This window comes from Marmota marmota, unplaced genomic scaffold, assembly GCF_001458135.2.
Source record: "Marmota marmota marmota unplaced genomic scaffold, marMar, whole genome shotgun sequence".
In the NCBI taxonomy this organism is placed as follows: Eukaryota; Metazoa; Chordata; class Mammalia; order Rodentia; family Sciuridae; genus Marmota; species Marmota marmota.
Window position 1 is genome coordinate 2,315,555 of NW_026000081.1, and position 17,714 is coordinate 2,333,268.

General features: G+C 46.5%; 1 protein-coding gene and 1 non-coding gene across 2 annotated transcripts; both read left to right on the forward strand.

The window, feature by feature from the left end:
• Positions 1 to 1,883: 1,883 nt before the first annotated feature.
• On the forward strand, positions 1,884 to 16,083 carry Sypl2 (synaptophysin like 2). Its single transcript, XM_015505111.2, has 6 exons — positions 1,884 to 2,226; positions 2,385 to 2,459; positions 9,679 to 9,803; positions 10,811 to 11,012; positions 12,152 to 12,343; positions 13,604 to 16,083. Exons 1-6 carry the CDS (start codon positions 2,173 to 2,175, stop codon positions 13,754 to 13,756), a joined length of 801 nt encoding a protein of 266 aa, XP_015360597.1. The 5' UTR covers positions 1,884 to 2,172; the 3' UTR covers positions 13,757 to 16,083.
• On the forward strand, positions 3,696 to 3,770 carry LOC125620351. Its single transcript, XR_007351953.1, has one exon. It is a non-coding gene; the product is annotated as a small nucleolar RNA U2-19 (small nucleolar RNA).
• Positions 16,084 to 17,714: the final 1,631 nt, after the last annotated feature.

The following is a 17,714-nucleotide window of genomic DNA, read 5'->3' on the forward strand; positions in this document are numbered from 1 at the left end:
AAGAAAAAGCATTAAAACATACAAGGAACTGACAAAAAAAAAAACAAATTAAGTATAGAATAGTGATTGTATCTGAGGAGGAAGAAGGAGGAGAGAATGATTAGAGGTACAAACAGGACTTTGATTTTGCATGCAATTTTTATTTCTTTTTTAATAATGGATTTGAGGCCAGGTTGTGGCTGTGGCTCAGAGGTAAAGGGCTTGCCTAGCATGCGTGAGACACTGGGTTTGATTCTCAGCACCACATGCAAATAAAATAAAGATATTGTGTCCACCTACAATATTAAGAAAAGAAAAGAAAAGAATGGATTTGAGACCATGCACTGTGGCACATGCCTGTAATCCCAGAGGTTTGGGAGGCTGAGGCAGGAGGCTCTTGAGTTCAAACCCAGCCTCAGCAAATGTGAGGCACTAAGCAACTCAGTGAGACCCTGTCTCTAAATAAAATTTAAAAATAGGGCTGGGGATGTGGCTCAGTAGCAGAGTACACCTGAGTTCAATCCCCAGTATGCCGGCCCCCCTTAAAAAAAAAAAAGAAGAAGAAGAAGAAGAGGAAGAATGGATTTGAGGCAAATGGAAAGGCAAATTGTTAAAGTTGAATAAGGTGGTAGGTGGGTATGTGGATTTATGCTGCGATATTCTGATTCTTTTCTGATTGTGTTGTATTGTATATGCATATTATTGTCGACCTCAGTAATACATATTTTATATTTGTGTAGTGTAGGTATTTACATAACATCACTTGATCTTCAAGATGGTCTTATGAAGTAAATGGGACAGAAATTATTATTTCTAGTCCATAGAACAGGAATATAAGACAACAGAAGAATTTATTAAGAACTGAACTGGGAGCTAAGCTGTTTGATTTTTATCCTAGATTTTCATGGAAATCCACAGGAGAAGTTTCCTTCAACCCCAGGTGGCCCCATCCCAGCCTGAGCTGCCTGCTTCTCCTCCTCATTCCCAACTTTGGGAAGGCACTTAATTCAATGGGGGAATGAATTGCACAAATGATAGCCAAGAGTTTGTCCAAAAAGCATTCATTCTGAAGTGATGGAGGTGGGCATGGGGGGTCTTCCAAGAATGGATACATATTTACAAGTCAGATAAGAAGAGCAGGCAGGTTCTATTCTCTGGCCACCGCCCACTGACCCGCTCAGCGTCCTTAGACAAACCACTTAACCTTTTACTACTTACACTTTACACTCCCGTTAATCGAATGTGTAATTTTCACAACTGCTCACGCGGGGCTCCTGTTGAACACTTTCAGAAAACAAGACCTATTTTTAAATCAATCAAAATTCAACTCTGTTAACTTTTCAACAAAACTTCAATCTTTGCTCCGATTTCAAAGACTTTCTTTTCGTTTAGATAGCATTGGCTATTTTAAAGAACATTTGGTTCATATTTTTTAAAGATTAATAATTTTTAAATCACTAAAACACAAATGCTTTTTGTTGGTAAAAATAATAATAAAACAATGCTAAGTTAGAATATAAAGTGGGCAGTTTAAATTCTAGTGCTTTTTTTCCTTCTGTACTGACTCCGTAAAAATTTTGGAAGCAAGAGGCATGTTAACAATAAGCACTAAAAATGTCTAGTGAAAATCCTTCAAGTTCTAGATATTAAGGTTTGGAAGAGGAGAAAAACCAGGGCAGAGCAATTCCGAATCCAGGAAAACCCCGGAAAGATAAACTAGGAGCCGGTGCGTCCCAGCGCGCTCCAGATTTTCGCCGTGGTGTTGCTCGTGACCGTGGTGTTTCGATGGGGTCCGGCCCTGAAGGCTTCTGGCAAAGAACCTGAGCCCTTTCGAGGCCGAACTGTCCACAGAGGCCACAGGTCCCTTTAAGGAGTTTGGCCACGGAGAAAGGGGATCAAAGGGGGCGGGAGCAGGATTCGGGAGCGCACGCCACGTGACTCCCCTGCCAAGTTCGCCTGCGAGTTTGACAGAAGTTTGAATCGGACTCGGGGGCTTTCTGCATCGGCGGGGCAGAGCAGCGGCCACAGCCTAGACCAGCGCGAGCAGCAGCGCCCCCGCTACCCACCCCGCCAGCCTGGATCCCGGCCCGCCGACGGCCGCGAGTGAGCAGCCCCCAACTCCACCGCTGTTCCCGCAGCCTCCCTGCGAGGGAGCCGAGCCCCCGCGCTGCGCTCCAGTCCTGCTGCGCCAGCATGTCGTCGGCGGAGAGCCCCAGCCGCACAGCGGACAAGTCGCCGCGCCAGCAGGTACTTCCCGAGCGCCCCTGGGCTCTGCCACCGATCCCCTCCACCTAACTGTCGGCCCTGACTCTGATTCCACCCTCTGCCCCTGTGTAGTAGTAGGAGGAGGAGAGGGACTAGTGTCTCCCCACCGCCTTGACAGCTAGCTGGCTCTGTCTTCGCAGGTGGACCGCCTGCTGGTGGGGCTGCGCTGGCGACGGCTGGAGGAGCCACTGGGCTTCATCAAAGTTCTCCAGTGGGTGAGTCTCTGCCCCAGCCCCGGGCTATTTCGGGAGCTTGGACTGTGACGACGACCTGAAGCAATGTGGCTCTGGTGGGGGCTGGGGAGGTGAAGCAGCCAGGCCACTGCGGAAGGGTGGGGGGCGGTGACAGGTGGGCGGGGGAGGGGCGGGCTGGGGATGCTTGTCCAGCACTCAGTGGTAGGAGGGTGAGGAGCCAGGCATGCGGAGTCCCGGATTCGGTCCTTCTATGTGCAAGGAACCTTTGCCCAAGGCGCTCACATTTCACTCGGGCGACAGGACCCCGGTGTAACCTTTCCAGAACTCTGATCCTGCACATACCACTCCTCGGTGGCGGGCGGGAGGAGGAGGAGGACAAGGGGGATGAGATCCGCTCTTCACCCCCAGAGAAGCTTCAGAGGGCAAAGGAGGGAAGGAGAGGCGCTATGGAAACCTGCCCCAAACCCACCAGGACCTGGAAGATCCTTGGAGTGGACTCAAGGACAGGCTCCCAGCTCGGGATTTCCTGTTGAGGTCACTAGAGGAATCTGGGGTTTTGTAATAGAGTGAGGAAGTGAATGAATGAATGAATGGAACTCACCAGCCCTGAGAATAAACAAAAGAACAAAATTATGACAGAATAAAAATGACAATATAACCAAAATGTAGTATGTACAATGAGAACACAGATCTGGGAAGCTGGAAATCTGGATTCCAGGCCTGGATCTGTGTTTCCAGCTGCACAACCTTGGGCAAGTCACTTCTCTGGACTTCAGTTCCCAACATTGGTCAAATGTGGATCTGACCATCCTCGGGGGTCCTCTTAAGCTTTAAATTGCTTGGTGTGCTAAAATGTAACCCTAGATAGATTTACCCTACGACCTTTGCCCAGGTCCTCAATTTCTTCAAGTGGTTTGATCTAGTGGAAATACCACCTCATTTCTTCACTGGTACTTATGCTCTTTGCTCTTCCCAGTGCCCCAGGCCTCCTGGATTTAAGTTAGGAATGTGGAGAGATGCAGGCACTTTTTCAAATCATAAAGACTTGTTGGGGGGAGGGCATTTAGTGCACTACTGCAGAAGAGGTTTTAAGTTAAACAATCCACACATCAAGTGGTGTATGAATAACTTAATTAATACACTTTCAGCACAGCATTCAGCTAGGGAATAAATTACCATTAATACTCAGGAGGATTGTGTTCTAAAGGGCTTTAAACTCTCTGGAGACAGGAATTAGCACTGTGTCACTAACTACTAAATCATAGATGAGAATCGTCAAATCTGAAATTCAGAAGCAATAGTGTATTTGGGATTATCTCTGGATATCTGAGACTCCTAATTAGGGCTATAGGCCAGCCTGGGGAGTTCCCAAGTATAGACTCTGGAACTTCGTGGGAACTTCCCACTTTCCTTACTGCCTCAAGTACAGTGGGACCAACTGCTGATTGAGTTCTTTGACCTCCTGCCACTTCCCTGTTCTGACCCACCACTTGAATACCAGAGGGGCCCATATAAGAATATTTATGCTCTGAGTGACTGGCATCCAGAAGTCATCCAGAAGTCAGAGAGCCATTAAGTGCCATCCATAGGAGCAGAACCTGACTGAAATGTAAGAGTACAATTTTATCATAAAACTTGACAAAATGGATCTAATGGAAATTTGAAGACAGACTATCAAGGGATGAAGGAATAATGAAGTTATTGGATTATGGACTTGCCTTCCCTGGGGGGATTCTGAAAAGCAACCTTCTTCACTCCTGTCCCTACAGCCCGCTGTACCTACCACATTTCTTCTTTTTTTTTTTTTTTTAATTTTCTTTTGTAGTTATAGATGGACAGAATGCCTTGTTTTGTTTGTTTATTTTTATGTGGTGCTAAGGATCAAACCCAGTGCCTCACACATGCTAGGCAATTGCCCTGCTACTGAGTTACAGCCTCAGCCCCCCACCACATTTCTATAAAGGCTGGACAGAGCAATTCCTAGGGAGATAATCCAGTGTTCTCCTAGGGTCAGTGCTGATGCCCTACCAAGTAATACCTGTTTGATGTTTATGATCTTCAACTCCAAAAAAAAAAAAAACAAAAAACCCTTCAACTACAAAACAGAGATCCCTTTCTCTCACATTGCTAAACTCAAGGGTCCTGGGTGGAGAACAAACTCTAAACTAGTCGTCATTCACAGTGCAGAATCATAAGGAGACATGATTTGGTTTTAATGCTATCCTGGGTAGCATAAATTCAGGGCACAAGTTTCACTTGCTTTGCATTTTTGCAGATGAGCTCACATGAAAGTTCACAGGAACCAGCACAGAAACAACAGTGAAAATGTCATTTGTTTTTTTTTCACCCTTTTTTCTTTTTTTGCTTGGTGGGATAAAGTACTCCTGACTAGAGGAAGACAAACTAAAACACAAATCTTGCCATTATGGTAATGGTAATTGAAAACTTTTATAGTCATTATTATCAAAAAGCAAAGGTTTTACTGGAATTCTTGAGAGGAAAAAGTGATGTAATTCTTTTATGAGTCAGGAGCTTATGTTAGAATGTCTTTAAAATTCAGAAATTATTCTCACCTCAATTCTAATTCTAAGAATCTCACTAAATCTACCCGAGCATAGACCAGTTATTGGAGAAGTAGGTTTTTTGTTTATATTTGTTTTTAAGGCAGACTTTAAGGTCAGTTGGGCTTTGGCTTAAATTTTATCCTGTGCTTATAGTCCTAGAAATTTGGATAAGAGATGAAATTTTTATGGGTCTCATTTTCCTTGAATGTAAATGAGACCTGTCTTATAGGCTCACTGGGAAGATTACAAAAGACAATTTCTGTGATGCTTAGTGAACCTAGTGAGCCAGGCACTCCAGGAGATATTTTATTCCCGAACCTCCGCCTTTCCCTATTTTCTCCCCTGTGCAGACTGCCCAACTAGTCTTGTCCTTTAGTGAGATTATTCAAATGTCACTGCCAAATCCTCAGTTTGATGGCAAGGTCCAAAAGATCTCTAGATGACTCAGTCATTATTCTCATTTGCTTATAAATAAGTTATATTACTTTTAACTGAGAGTGTCCTCCTAATGAAAATTTCACCTTTGGGATGCCAAAGTAATTTACTTGACTCTGAGGTGTCTGTAATGGAGTTATTTCAGTCACTGTGGAGGATTTGAAAGGACATCATCAGAGTTCATCAAACCAATCGGATGATTATGGTGGAGGATTTGGGGGAAAGAACTTGCCTTCTATGCTTTGCACTGATGATGTTGGTGTTCTCTGGACAACAGTCCAAAGTACAACCTCATCCTTTAACTGGGAAGGTTGGCTGGATGCAGTGGTGCACACCTGCAATCCCAGTGACTCGGGAGCCTGAGGCAGGAGGATCACAAGTTCAAGGTCAGTTGGGCAACTCAGGGGGACCCTGTATGAAAATAAAAAATAAAAAAGGGCTGGGAATAGCTTGATGTTGGAGCACCTCTGGATCCAATCCACAGTACAAAAACAAAACAAAACAAAAAAACCCACACCTGGGAAAAGTTATTCCAACGTCTTTATAAAAGAGACATGGAGGCAGGAGGAGCAATGCAAGTCCAAGAGAAGGAAAACTGGTTGGCACCAGAATTCCAGAAATCCCCCTGTCTCAGAGCCTCCATCTTTGGCTGCTGTTCTTTGTGATCAGGTTGCTCTCAGAGCCTTGTGCATGGTGACAGGGTTGTTTCAGTTGTCACCCTCTTCTTCCTTGGGCTTAGTTCCCTGAACAGTTAAGGAAGGAAGCAAATCTGAGGCAGAAAGATGGAGTATTAGGAGCCATGGGCTGGGTGAGGGTGTTTTTCCATGCTTCTGCAGCCCAGGGTACAGGTCTCCTCTCTCCTTGTAATCCCCACCACACACAGTAAAGATCTCTCCTTTAGCCTCCTTTCCTTTTTCTTTTCTTCTTTCCTTCCTTCCTTCCTTCCTTCCTTCCTTCCTTCCTTCCTTCTTTCCTTCCTTCCTTCCTTCCTTCCTTCCTTCCTTCCTTCCCTCCCTCCCTCCCTCCTTCCTTCCTTCCTTCCTTCCTTGGTACTACGGATTTAACCTAGGGGTACTTTACCACTGAGAGACATCCTCAGCCCTTTTAATTTTTTATTTTGAGATAGGGTCTGACTAAATTCTCAGTCTCCCTTCAATTATAGTCACTGGGATTACATGCAGGTACCACTGCACCTGGCTTCTACCTTAGCTTTAATAACTATGGTGCTGGGTTTTGCTTGTTTTAACATGACATTCCCTTCTTAACATGAATTATTGATAATAGAAGCCAGGTCTTACTCATTTTTGTATCTCGAGCACCTGGCACAAGGTAGATAGATGCTCAGTAAGTGTTGGATGAATAAATGAATGCTCAATAAGTGTTGGATGAATAAATGAATGACATAGGAAGAGCACTGGAAAGGGGATGTAAATTCATAACCTGGCTCTTACATCAGCTAATGTGACTTAGAGAAAATCATCTTATTTTGGGGGTCTTCAGTTTCCATCTTTGTGAAATGATACTGTTGAGCTTAATAATCTCTGAGACCCTTTTTGTTCTGCTGCTCTATGATCTATGATCATTCTTCTCAGATTTTCCCATCATCCGTTCATATAGCACACTGTATCTGCCACCATCTGACTGTGAGTTCATATTTAGACGTGTTCTTGGGGCTAGGTACATAGCTCTACAGCTAGTACGCACAGGCCCTGAGTTAGGTCCCTAGCACTAACAAACAAATATTCTGGTAAGTAAAAAAGCCATCATGGAAGATGTTTAGATTCCTAAGTTTCAAAGAATCAGAAAAGCAAAGCATTAACAGTAAAGTTCTTATGGGTATATTTTGCCCTTTGAAGAATCAGAGAGCAGGGCTTAGAAGTTTCAGAACCTTGAGGTTATCGTCTTGACATAGGAGAATTTTCAATGATGATGGAAAAGTTCTATAATCTGTGCTGATGACTGCAGTACCTGCTAGCCGAATGTGCCTACTGAGCCCTTGAAATATGGCTGGCATGATCAAACAACTGAATGTAAAATTTAGTTTTACGTTAATTAATTTACATAGCCTTGGCTAGTGGCTACCATTGTGGGTAGGTTCTAGAGCATGAGCTCCAATGAGGACGGATTCATTTTTTTTTATCTTCTGTTCACTAGTAGTATCTAGAACAGAGCCTGCCTGGTACAAAGTAGATGCTTGAGAAATGTCATCTTCCTGTCGATGTTCAACAGTGCCTGTCAAGAGAGGGCTCGTGAAGAGAAGGCTCCATAACTGACCACTCACTCTCTCAAGTTAGGAATACCTGCACACTTTCTATGAGGAGCCATTCACTGACTAACTGCCAATGGGTAAAATTATATCCAACTGTGCTGCCCTTCCTAGAATATGACACCCTAATTGTGTCCATTTCTGGGCACCAGAAGCTAAGAGAAATAAAGAAACTTCCTCAGGGAATCAGAAAGCCACAGAGCCCACAAAGATGAGAGAATTCCTCTGAGGAAGAGCTAGGGAGTTTTATTGTTATGCCTGGGAGGCAACTTTGAGTATGTGAAGGGTAACGATGCAGAGGGTTCCAGTGACTTCTCTCCAGTTCTGTCAGGGAGGTGAGCAAGCAGGGCTCTACTGCAGCCTGCATAGTTTAATTCAGGAGTGGGGGTTATATAGGCACTGCAGAGATATTACACTTATCTCCTTTCCTGATTATCTTTACCAATGGAGACAATTCTCATTTGTCTAGAGCAAGTCTCCTGAAAACAGAGGTGAACGTTATGACCTTAAGAGAGAAGTCAGTGGCTCCAGCATGGAGTTCTGCTGGGCCAGGCGGTGCAAGGCGGGGTAGTGGCACCCGACACCACCCAAGGGCAGAGCACAGCTGTTGGCAAATCCAGCCAAGAGCACACTGATAGCATTACCCTCAGAGAGTGAGAGAATTTCAGAGCTGGGAAAAGCCTCTAGATTACCTCCAAATGCCTCATTTTACAGATGAAGAAACTATGACTCAGACAGTGGAGTCACCTGGCTAATTAGCAACAGAGCTACAACTAGAACCCAGATTTTCAGACTCCTAGTTCAGGTCTCTTTTTATTTCACAACGTCAATAGGCATTAGCAAAATAATGTGCAATTCTACTCTGGATGCAGGACTGGAGTGTAGATTAGTTGTTTTCTAGGTCCTTTAATGACCAAGACATTGAGTCATAGAGAAACGTACAGAAAATGAACAATTCACAGAATAAGTTCACTGCTTAATAAGAAAGATGATACTGTGAACAAATCAAAAGATAGGGGCACAGGAAACTGGGACTGAGCAACTGATGTGGGAGAATAAGAGACTCCACCTCCTTTTCTAATCAAAGGGTATTTCCTGGAAAGAAATGTGAGAATCACAGAATGAGACAATTTCATTTTGCTCAATACAAGAGGTAGTCAAATGTGATGAAAGGTAGAGAAGAAAACAGTTCAAGTGGTCTGGAACGCCTCTGCTTTTTAACACTGAGAAATGGCAGCATCAACAGGTTACAAAGAGAAACTCCAGTGGGAAAATAGCAGAGGCTGATAAGGCAAGTGGAGGGTACTTTTCTTTGGTCTCTAGCCAGGACAGTCAGCACTGGCCCAGCCAGCACTGTCGCTGGAAGGAAAGGTGCTTTCGGGGAAGAGGAGTTAGGATGGTAGTTCCATGGAAAAGCTTGGTAGAAGTTGTCCCCTCCAGCTACACGGTATCTCCTCTGGGGCAGGAAATCGCTGGAAGTTAGCAACAAGGTAAGGGGAAGATTCTTTGGCTAAAGGAGAAATGAAAAGCACTTCAGGCATGCCTGATCTGCGTTGGTGCAGAGGAATCCATTTCACAGGGTGCCTCTCCCTTGGGAGAAAAATTGAGAGAAAACTTTTGAGAGGAAGTTTCCAATAGCTGGAATTACAGAGGTTCTGGTGTTACTTCTCATCTTGAAGAGGCTGCCCCTGGTCCCCAGTGTCATGCCCAATGAGGAGACCTGGAGAGGATCCATTTCCTAGACACCACTCAAAGTCTAATTTAATTCATTTGCTATCTGGTCCACTACCCTGTATGATGAATATTACACCCTGAACTGAAAAACCATGGTAGCCATGAATCCCTGCCCAGGAGGAACAAGATTAAAGGGAATCTCACTCCCTGGCCCCTCAGTATCTGCTGGAGACAGAGGGTGGTTCTTCACCTTGGCCACATGAGGCTTTCTGATTTTTAAAGGGGCTTCACTCTCTCTCAGCTCTTTGCTATTTTCGCCTTCGGGTCCTGCGGCTCCTACAGCGGGGAGACAGGAGCAACAGTTCGCTGCAACAACGAAGCCAAGGACGTGAGCTCCATCATTGTTTTGTTCGGCTATCCCTTCAGGTGAGCAGAAATGGGTTATGACCCAGCACAGACTCTCTCACGAGATCAGCAGGACCTGCTTTGTCTCTTCCTCCTCCAGAAATCTAAAGACCACTTGTTGTGTGCCAATCCAGATTCCAACAGAATTATAAGACTTAGGTCCGTTCCACCCTTCAGTGATCTCAGACAAACTGACCAGAGGAAAACATAAGGGAAACACAAATAGATCATCGTTATTATGTTCCAGTCCGTGGCCAACCAATAGGGGGTCATAAAGTGCATGCAGAAAACCCCCAGGCATTGGAAGGAGTCTGAGAAAGTTGAACAGCTCTCTCTGATCCTCAGAAGCCCCCTTTCTGCTTCGAAGTAAGGAAGCTTGTTAGTTCTTTCTGGTACCACCAGAAAACAAGGAGGCATATCTTATCCAGGAGGTAGAGAAGAGTATTCTTTCCTGGATTATTTGAGAGCTTAGAGAAGGGGTGAGTAAGTGTTCAGAAGAGAATGGAGACAGGGCTCACCTTTTTAAGAAATGTCTAGTTTTTGGCACCCAACTTAGATTGTCTCCTGTATATAAAATGTTGTGTTTTTCTCTTTGTTTTGTCCAAGATACTCAAATTAGGAAGCTAAGTAAGGCCTGAGAATGGGTGATTCAAACCTGAGCTTGGTCACTGTGACCCTGTATTTTCCCAGGAGCAGAAAGCAGCTGATTTGCCTAGTGGTTTGGCTACCAGAAATAGATGGATTATATATTGTGGTTGTGACCTTAAAGGCCCTGACTTCTTGGAACCACATGTTCACCATATCTGGGCAGGTGGATGAGTGTAGGATGGCAGTCCAGGGGGAGGTAGGACTTGAATGAAACTGTAGGGAAGCTCCTGCTTTGACTGCAAGTTTCCCTCCAGAAGTACTGTTCCACACCTTTCTTCACTCTGTAATAGTCCCAGGGTGAGAACTAACCCAGGACCCTTCCTGGAGCATGGAGAAAGCTGGTTACCTGAGCTCAAGATGGCCTCTCCTACCATCTGCAGGTTGCACCGGGTCCAGTATGAGATGCCTCTCTGTGATGATGAATCCACCTCCAAGACCATGCACCTCATGGGGGACTTCTCTGCCCCTGCTGAGTTCTTTGTGACCCTTGGCATCTTTTCCTTCTTCTATACCATGGCTGCCCTAGTTCTCTACCTGCGCTTCCACAACCTCTATACGGAGAACAAGCGCTTCCCGCTAGTGGTGAGTGAGAATGGGCCAGAGGGATGGAGGCAAGGGATGGACAAACATAGTAGCTTCTCTGGGCCCAAGACCTAAATGTGGAACCTCTGCCTCTACCAACCTCCCATAGCTTCCTTCCACTGACAGAAAGCACAAGAGCAGTATAAATAAGCAGACTTTGGAGTTAGGCTGCTTGGGTTCAAATCCCAGCACAGTCTCTTCATGGCTTCAGTCACTGTGTGGCCTTAGATAAATTACTCAGCCTCTCAAAATCTCAGTTTCCTCATCTATAAATGTGGATGAAATAATACCTGCTTTTTAGTTTTTTTTTTCTGGGGGTGGGGGAATAAGGAAGTATGTAAAATATCTGGTACATAGTTAACCACTGTAAGTGTTAGCTGTTATTAGTATTAATTATTCTCTTTACTTTCTCCTTATTCCAGTTATGAAGGTAGAAGCCATACATTAGAGAACTCCATTTCCCAAATCTGCCTCTGCCACTACTTCTAGATGAGTAAGGGTGATCAAAGGAAAAGTTGGGGATAAAGAATAAGGAGTTTAGGCTTGGGGTTGTGGCTCAGCAGTAAAGCGCTTGCCTAGCGCATGCAAAGCCCTGGGTTCCATCCTCAGCAACACATAAAAATAAATAAATAAAAACAAAGGTACTGTGTCCAACTACAACCAAAAAAAAATAAATATTAAAAAAATAGGGAGTTTAGATAACTTGGGTTTTGAGGTGAGGCTGACCAGCCTCAGCACCTTGTTGCCTGACTTTAGTTCTGAGGATGTAGATAGGGCAGCCTGAGAGGCATGACTACTTTGGTGGCAGTGAACAGATTTCTTTCTCTTTTTTTTTAAATATTTTTTTTAGTTGTAGGTGGACACAATATCTTTATTTTTATTTATTTATTTTTATGTGGTGCTGAGGCTCAAACCCAGGGCCTTGTGCATGCAAGGCAAGTGCTCTACCCTAGCCACAACCCCAGCCCACAGATTTCTTAGGACCATCTGGACCCCCTGGGGCTATAGGTGTCAGGTAGGACAGGAAGAGGCAGATATCCCAAGACCCCAGGATTCTAGAGTATCATGTCAAGAGAGAAAAAACACTAGGGAATCATGGGGACTTTCTGAGTGTATTCCCAACTCTCTGCTTCTCCCAGGACTTCTGTGTGACCGTCTCCTTCACCTTCTTCTGGCTGGTAGCTGCTGCTGCCTGGGGCAAGGGCCTGACTGATGTCAAAGGTGCCACACGGCCATCCAGCCTGACTGCAGCAATGTCTGTGTGCCATGGAGAGGAAGCAGTGTGCAGTGCTGGGGCCACACCCTCCATGGGACTGGCCAACATCTCCGTGGTGAGACCTGTGGCCACTGATGGGGCCTAGGGGAAGCAGCACTATCCCAGCTGCCCAGGCCTGTCCCAGCTGGCAGGTTCTAAGAGGAACAGAGAGGGGTCCCCAGGGCTGATGTCCCCTGCTCTTACACTTAGTGCCCACCTGCACCTGATGCTGATCCTGGGAAGGCATGTTGGGATGGGAGAACCAAGAGCCACTCCCATTCCCCACCTCTAGGCATGTCCTCATGACTACCTCCCATCCCTCCTGCCTGTTTCATGCTGTGTATGGGTGCACATTGAACATATGAAGAGGGAGCTTAGGGCTGTGGCTGGTTCAGAGCTCTTAAGGAGACCCAGAGTGAGAAAGGGCTCTTCGTTGCTTGGACCCCCACACAGAAAAGGGATTTGAGGACAGGGGTGCATTCAGCCAATAGGCATGCATTTGGTCATCCTAGTTGCTAAAACATTGAAATATGCTCACATCAGCTGGAAAGTGCCTGAGCCATCACCTTAGCTATCTCAGATCCTCTCTGAAAATGTCTCTGACCTCATCAAGGCCCATAACTGAAATGTTTCATGACTGGCACATCAGGGAGCTTCTGGAACATACTGGAACTCCACTCACAGATTCCCCCCCCAACATTTTATTGCAAAAAATTTCACATATACATTAAACTTGAAGGAATTTTATGGTGAACACCCAGATGCTCACCCCCTAGGCTCTCCCATTAACATTGTATTAGACTTGCTTTATTATTTACCTATCCACCTTCTCTCATCAATCCATTTTTAATGCATTTCAAAGTCAATTGCAAACATCAGTACACCTTCTCCTAAATACTTCCTGCTGTTAGGTTTTTAAAACATTTTAAACAAATATTGAATGTAGCCCTGGCTGAGTCCCTGGTCCTAGGGAAGAAGCACCTTGGACAGCTCCAGTCAAACTCACCCAACAGAAGGTATTCCAGGCAGGCCCCTGGTATTGCTGTGGGAAGCCCTGCTGGCCCCTGACTACTGGATCCTTGCTATGCTTTGCATGATAACCTCTTTACCAGCAGGATTGGGCTAGTGACCAAGCTACATCTTGGGTGCATGCTGTGGATAGAGTTGCCAGGAAATCCCTTAACGGGAGATCGCGTTGAATCCTACTTCTATACCCAGCTTGCTTAGTCTTTCTAGTCCTCTGAGCTTCTTACACCAACACAGGAACTCCCCACTCCCTGTTCTCATACTATCCCTCCCCTACTATTCTCACATACTCCCCTGATGTCCTTTGCAGCTCTTCGGCTTTATCAACTTCTTCCTGTGGGCCGGGAACTGTTGGTTTGTGTTCAAGGAGACCCCGTGGCACGGGCAGGGCCAGGGCCAGGACCAGGGCCAGGGCCCCAGCCAGGAGAGTGCAGCTGAGCAGGGAGCAGTGGAGAAGCAGTAAACAGTCCCCGCCTGGCTACTCCTGAACTGGACAGCACCTCTTCAACACCAACAGCTCCCAGGACCTCCCTCTTCCTCCTCCAACTCCCTTCCCCCATCATTCTAGGCTTTGAGCTTTGGGACTACAGATGGGCAGACGTCAGCTATTGGAAACCTGGGCAGCCCACCCCATGGCTTCCTATCCCTCCTCTTGCTGGAGCCCCAGATGGCAGGAGCTCAGTGCTTCTTGTGTACTGACTGATTTCCAGCCTTCCCAGAGTCCAATGTGCTTCCCACTCTTCTCTGGCTTCTCTTTGCCCACAGAGCCCACCATGTGTGAACCAGGGAGGCACAGTAGCCTAAAAAAGGGCCCTTAGAGGGTCTAGATGAAGCCTGAACTCAATGGGAGCAGATAAATGGCAACTGAATTGCAACTTGAGGAAAAAACTTGCCAGGAAACTTGGGACAGAAATAGTTTCTTTTATCCCCTTGGTCCTCTGACCCCCAGGGTGGGGCACTTTCCACCAGCACTCTAAACTATACTTACCTTAGAAAATTTTACCTTCCTTCCTGTCCTTCTTGGGCTTGGTCTCATCTCACACTTGGGACACAAGATGAAGGGCTTAGGAGCATCTCCATTTCAGGCCCCCTCACCCAACCACCCGGTTCACCTCCCTTCCCCTGCCTCTTGGGTCTGAGGCATTTGAGATCCTTTTTGAAGTCTGTCCAGGCCTTCCTTTCATTCCTGTGCAGCAAGATAGGGGCTCTGGAAGGGCCAGAAGGACATCATGAGGCTGAGTTGCCCCAGAGCCCCAGGACATGGATGGATGGGCCCATTTCCCCCTTACTCTTTGCTTGTTTCTCCCTGGTTCCTTATATAGTCCTTCTCTCATACTTCCCCCTTCTCATCTTTACAAAAGGATGTGCCCTCTCCGTTGTCTTCCCATCCTCCCCTGCTTCCTCATTTTGCCAGGGTCTATCCCCTCCCCAGTCCAGGGCAGCCTGATGCTATTGGTGCTTCTTCACTTTGGGACCCAGTTCCATATTTGTCTTTGGTGTGTCTCCTTTTCCTGATACCTCCTCAGTCCCTCTCTAGACTCCAAGGCCAGCGAATGCTAACTGGGCAAGGGTCATCTACTTCTTACCCACTCAGAACACTTCAATCTGCCCCAGTCATCGGACTGCTCAGGGAAGGATGAAGAGAGAAGAATTCAACCATTTTCCAATCCAGTGCCAACTGGCCCGCTTAGCATCCCAAAGGTGAATGTGTCCTATGCCAGTCTGTCCTCAGGACTGAGTTAACCCCCTTCAACGTCCTCACCTTCCTCAATGCCACCCATAGTAACATGTGCATTATTGGAGTACCTGGGGGTCAGCACCTTTGACTTAGGGCCAATTATTTCCTCTTTGGGTCAGAGTTTTCCCACTCGATGGGGAAAAGTGTGAGATTTATATCCCTCAAAGCTCCAGAGTCCTTCAGCAATTTGTTTTCATTTTTTAGATGTTGGGAAGGGGTTTGAGGAGGGAGGAAAGAAGATGGGGATGAGAATGTTTCTAAATATGAAACTCTCTGCCCTGAGTTGTACCCATAGTTACTCCAGGACAAGGGGAGACAGTTTCACCTACATGGCCAGAGACACAGAGAATAAAGGGGTGACCTTCATTTTTCTTCAGGCTGGCCCCTGTGGGGGTCTGTGAGCAGCTTCTACTACTTCTATTATTTGGATTGTGTCCATATTTATAATTTATTTGAAATGTGATGGATAAAGTACTCTCATTTGGGGACTGAAGGTAGCAATGCCCTTCAGCTCGGTAAAGGGGTAGGTATTCACTCCTGCAGAGGAATCCCAGAATTCTCCCTGCAGCAGAGAAGGCTCTTCCTTCTCCTAAAGAGGCTGGCTCTTCTTGGCCAGAAGAGACTATGGCCTCTCTCTCTCTCCATGGCCACCCTAAGAGGCCAGTTCACTTCATTACCTCCAGAGGGCTGCCTGGGCCAAGTGCCAAGGACAGGGTTGTCCTTATAGGAGTCATATGTCCTCCAACCAGGGCTGGTATCACTGCTTTGCCTATTGGGGCCTGAGGTAGCAGAAGGTGTCTGGTTTCTCCAGATACTGCAGGAGGCCAAAAGGCAGGGCACTTGCCCTTTGCCCTGGTAGAATCTGGCCCTGCCAGAATGCCCACCTTGAACCTTTCCTGAACATGAGTTCCCTTCAACATTGTGGTCATAGGTCTCCTACTTCTGGGATTGCAGGTCAGGGGTGGGGGGAGAATGTTGCATGTTGTTTTCTGGTGCTTGTTATTACACATTTGAATAAACAGTGCTGCAAGCATTTGCCATGAAGGAGCCAAGACTGGAGCCCTTCTGGGAATTTTTCTCCCCTCTTTCTCTCCCTTGCTTTAAGTTCTTGGACAGATATCAACATTTCTACCAAGATAACATTCCACTCCCCTCCACTCTGCACCCCAAGCAATAGAGTCTGCTGGATGAGCAGTTGTTCCTGGCAGGCCCCAGTCTGGTGACACTGCCTCTTCTGGTGGCACCCAATTAGTCCAAAGCAACTGACTCGTTAGCAAATCTGGAGCAAACTCAAAAGGCGAGAGATAGTGACTTCCACAATGCTGTTTCCATTTGCTTTCCTACCATCTGTGACCCAAACAAGCTTCCTGTCATGAGTTGAGGGCCATATGCTTTCCTCTTTACTATAAGGTTTCTTGCTGAACAAACTTGCACCTCTACCCACCCCCCAGACAATTGCATTCTACATTAACATTCCCTAGAAAAATGCACTTGAGCATGATTTTACATTCAATTTCACCAGGTTACTGGGCGCCCTAGGCATCATCCATGGATGTCTGGTTAAGACCCTCAAATATTATTTTTGAAGTACTTAAACCTTCCCTGGATGAAAGTCTGAGGTTCTGAATTCATAGACCTTGACTTATTTGCTCTCACACCTGGTTTCCTCTTAGCTAAAGGGATATAGGGTAAAGTGTGAGGGGTGGAGGAGGAAAAAAGAGGATTAGTATTTCTTTTCTAATGAGATGGAAGACTTTTGTCTCTTGTGTGAGGATGGGAATAAAATGTTAACAGCTGCGGAGAAGAAAGAGGTGGATGATTAAGGTACTTTCCAGGCCTTAGCAAGGAAAATGACAAATCTGATGAGAAATCTTCCTATGCGAAGGCTTCAGTAGCAGCCCTTGTAGCAGAGAAAATATTCATTAGAAAAAGAAACCAAAATGATGGATGGAGTCAGGGTCCAGCCAGGGTTTGGGAAGAGGCGGTGCAGGGTATCGATCGCAGTTCTCAGGAGGAGAGAGACGGATCAGTAAAGACGCTGCAAAACCCAGCAGCCTCGGGGCCACCCTAGTTCTGGGGCTGGCTCTGGCTCGGAGATAGCCTTCTGTCATCCTGACAGGTGATCTTGATCAGCTCAGCCAGGTCCTCCCAAACCCAGACAACGGTACTCCAATCATCTGCCCTGCATTAGGGCAACGGGGGTTTCCCACAGAGGAGAAACTACACAGGGGCCGAGGCCCTCCCCCACACCAACCCCTGTGTCCTTCAGCACATCCTACAGACTCCCTCCCCTTGCCCTTCTGATTCACAGCGCCCACCTCCCTGCACCTACCCTATTCGATCTACGGGGAGCGGAGTCGCTTCTTGGGCCGCCAGCCCGGGAAGGGGCGCCAGCCAGCTGGCGGATGCACTGCTTAGAGGGGCTTCTTTGGCAGAGAGAGGTCTGGGGCTGGGTGTGTGTGTAGTGAGCTTGGGAGAGTGACTCGTGGTACAGAGAATGTGTGCACAAGATTTAGGAGAGGGGATCCTGGGGCTTTGGTCTTTTCTATTCCGCCTGCAAACGTGCCTTTCGGAAGGGCTCCTGCGGCAAACTCGGTAGGAAACAGCACCCGCGCTGGAACTACATTTCCCAGAAGGCTATGCGGGAAGGAGGAGGAGGAGGAGGAGGAGGAGGAGGAGGAGG

What these genes read in the sequence shown, in the direction of transcription:
- Sypl2 (XM_015505111.2), top strand. Translation starts at nt 2,173, where the DNA reads ATGTCGTCGGCGGAGAGCCCCAGCCGCACAGCGGACAAGTCGCCGCGC. An exon ending in ACAAGTCGCCGCGCCAGCAG is followed by an intron (nt 2,227 to 2,384) that starts GTACTTCCCGAG and finishes CTGTCTTCGCAG; the next exon opens with GTGGACCGCCTGCTGGTGGG. An exon ending in ACAAGCGCTTCCCGCTAGTG is followed by an intron (nt 11,013 to 12,151) that starts GTGAGTGAGAAT and finishes TGCTTCTCCCAG; the next exon opens with GACTTCTGTGTGACCGTCTC.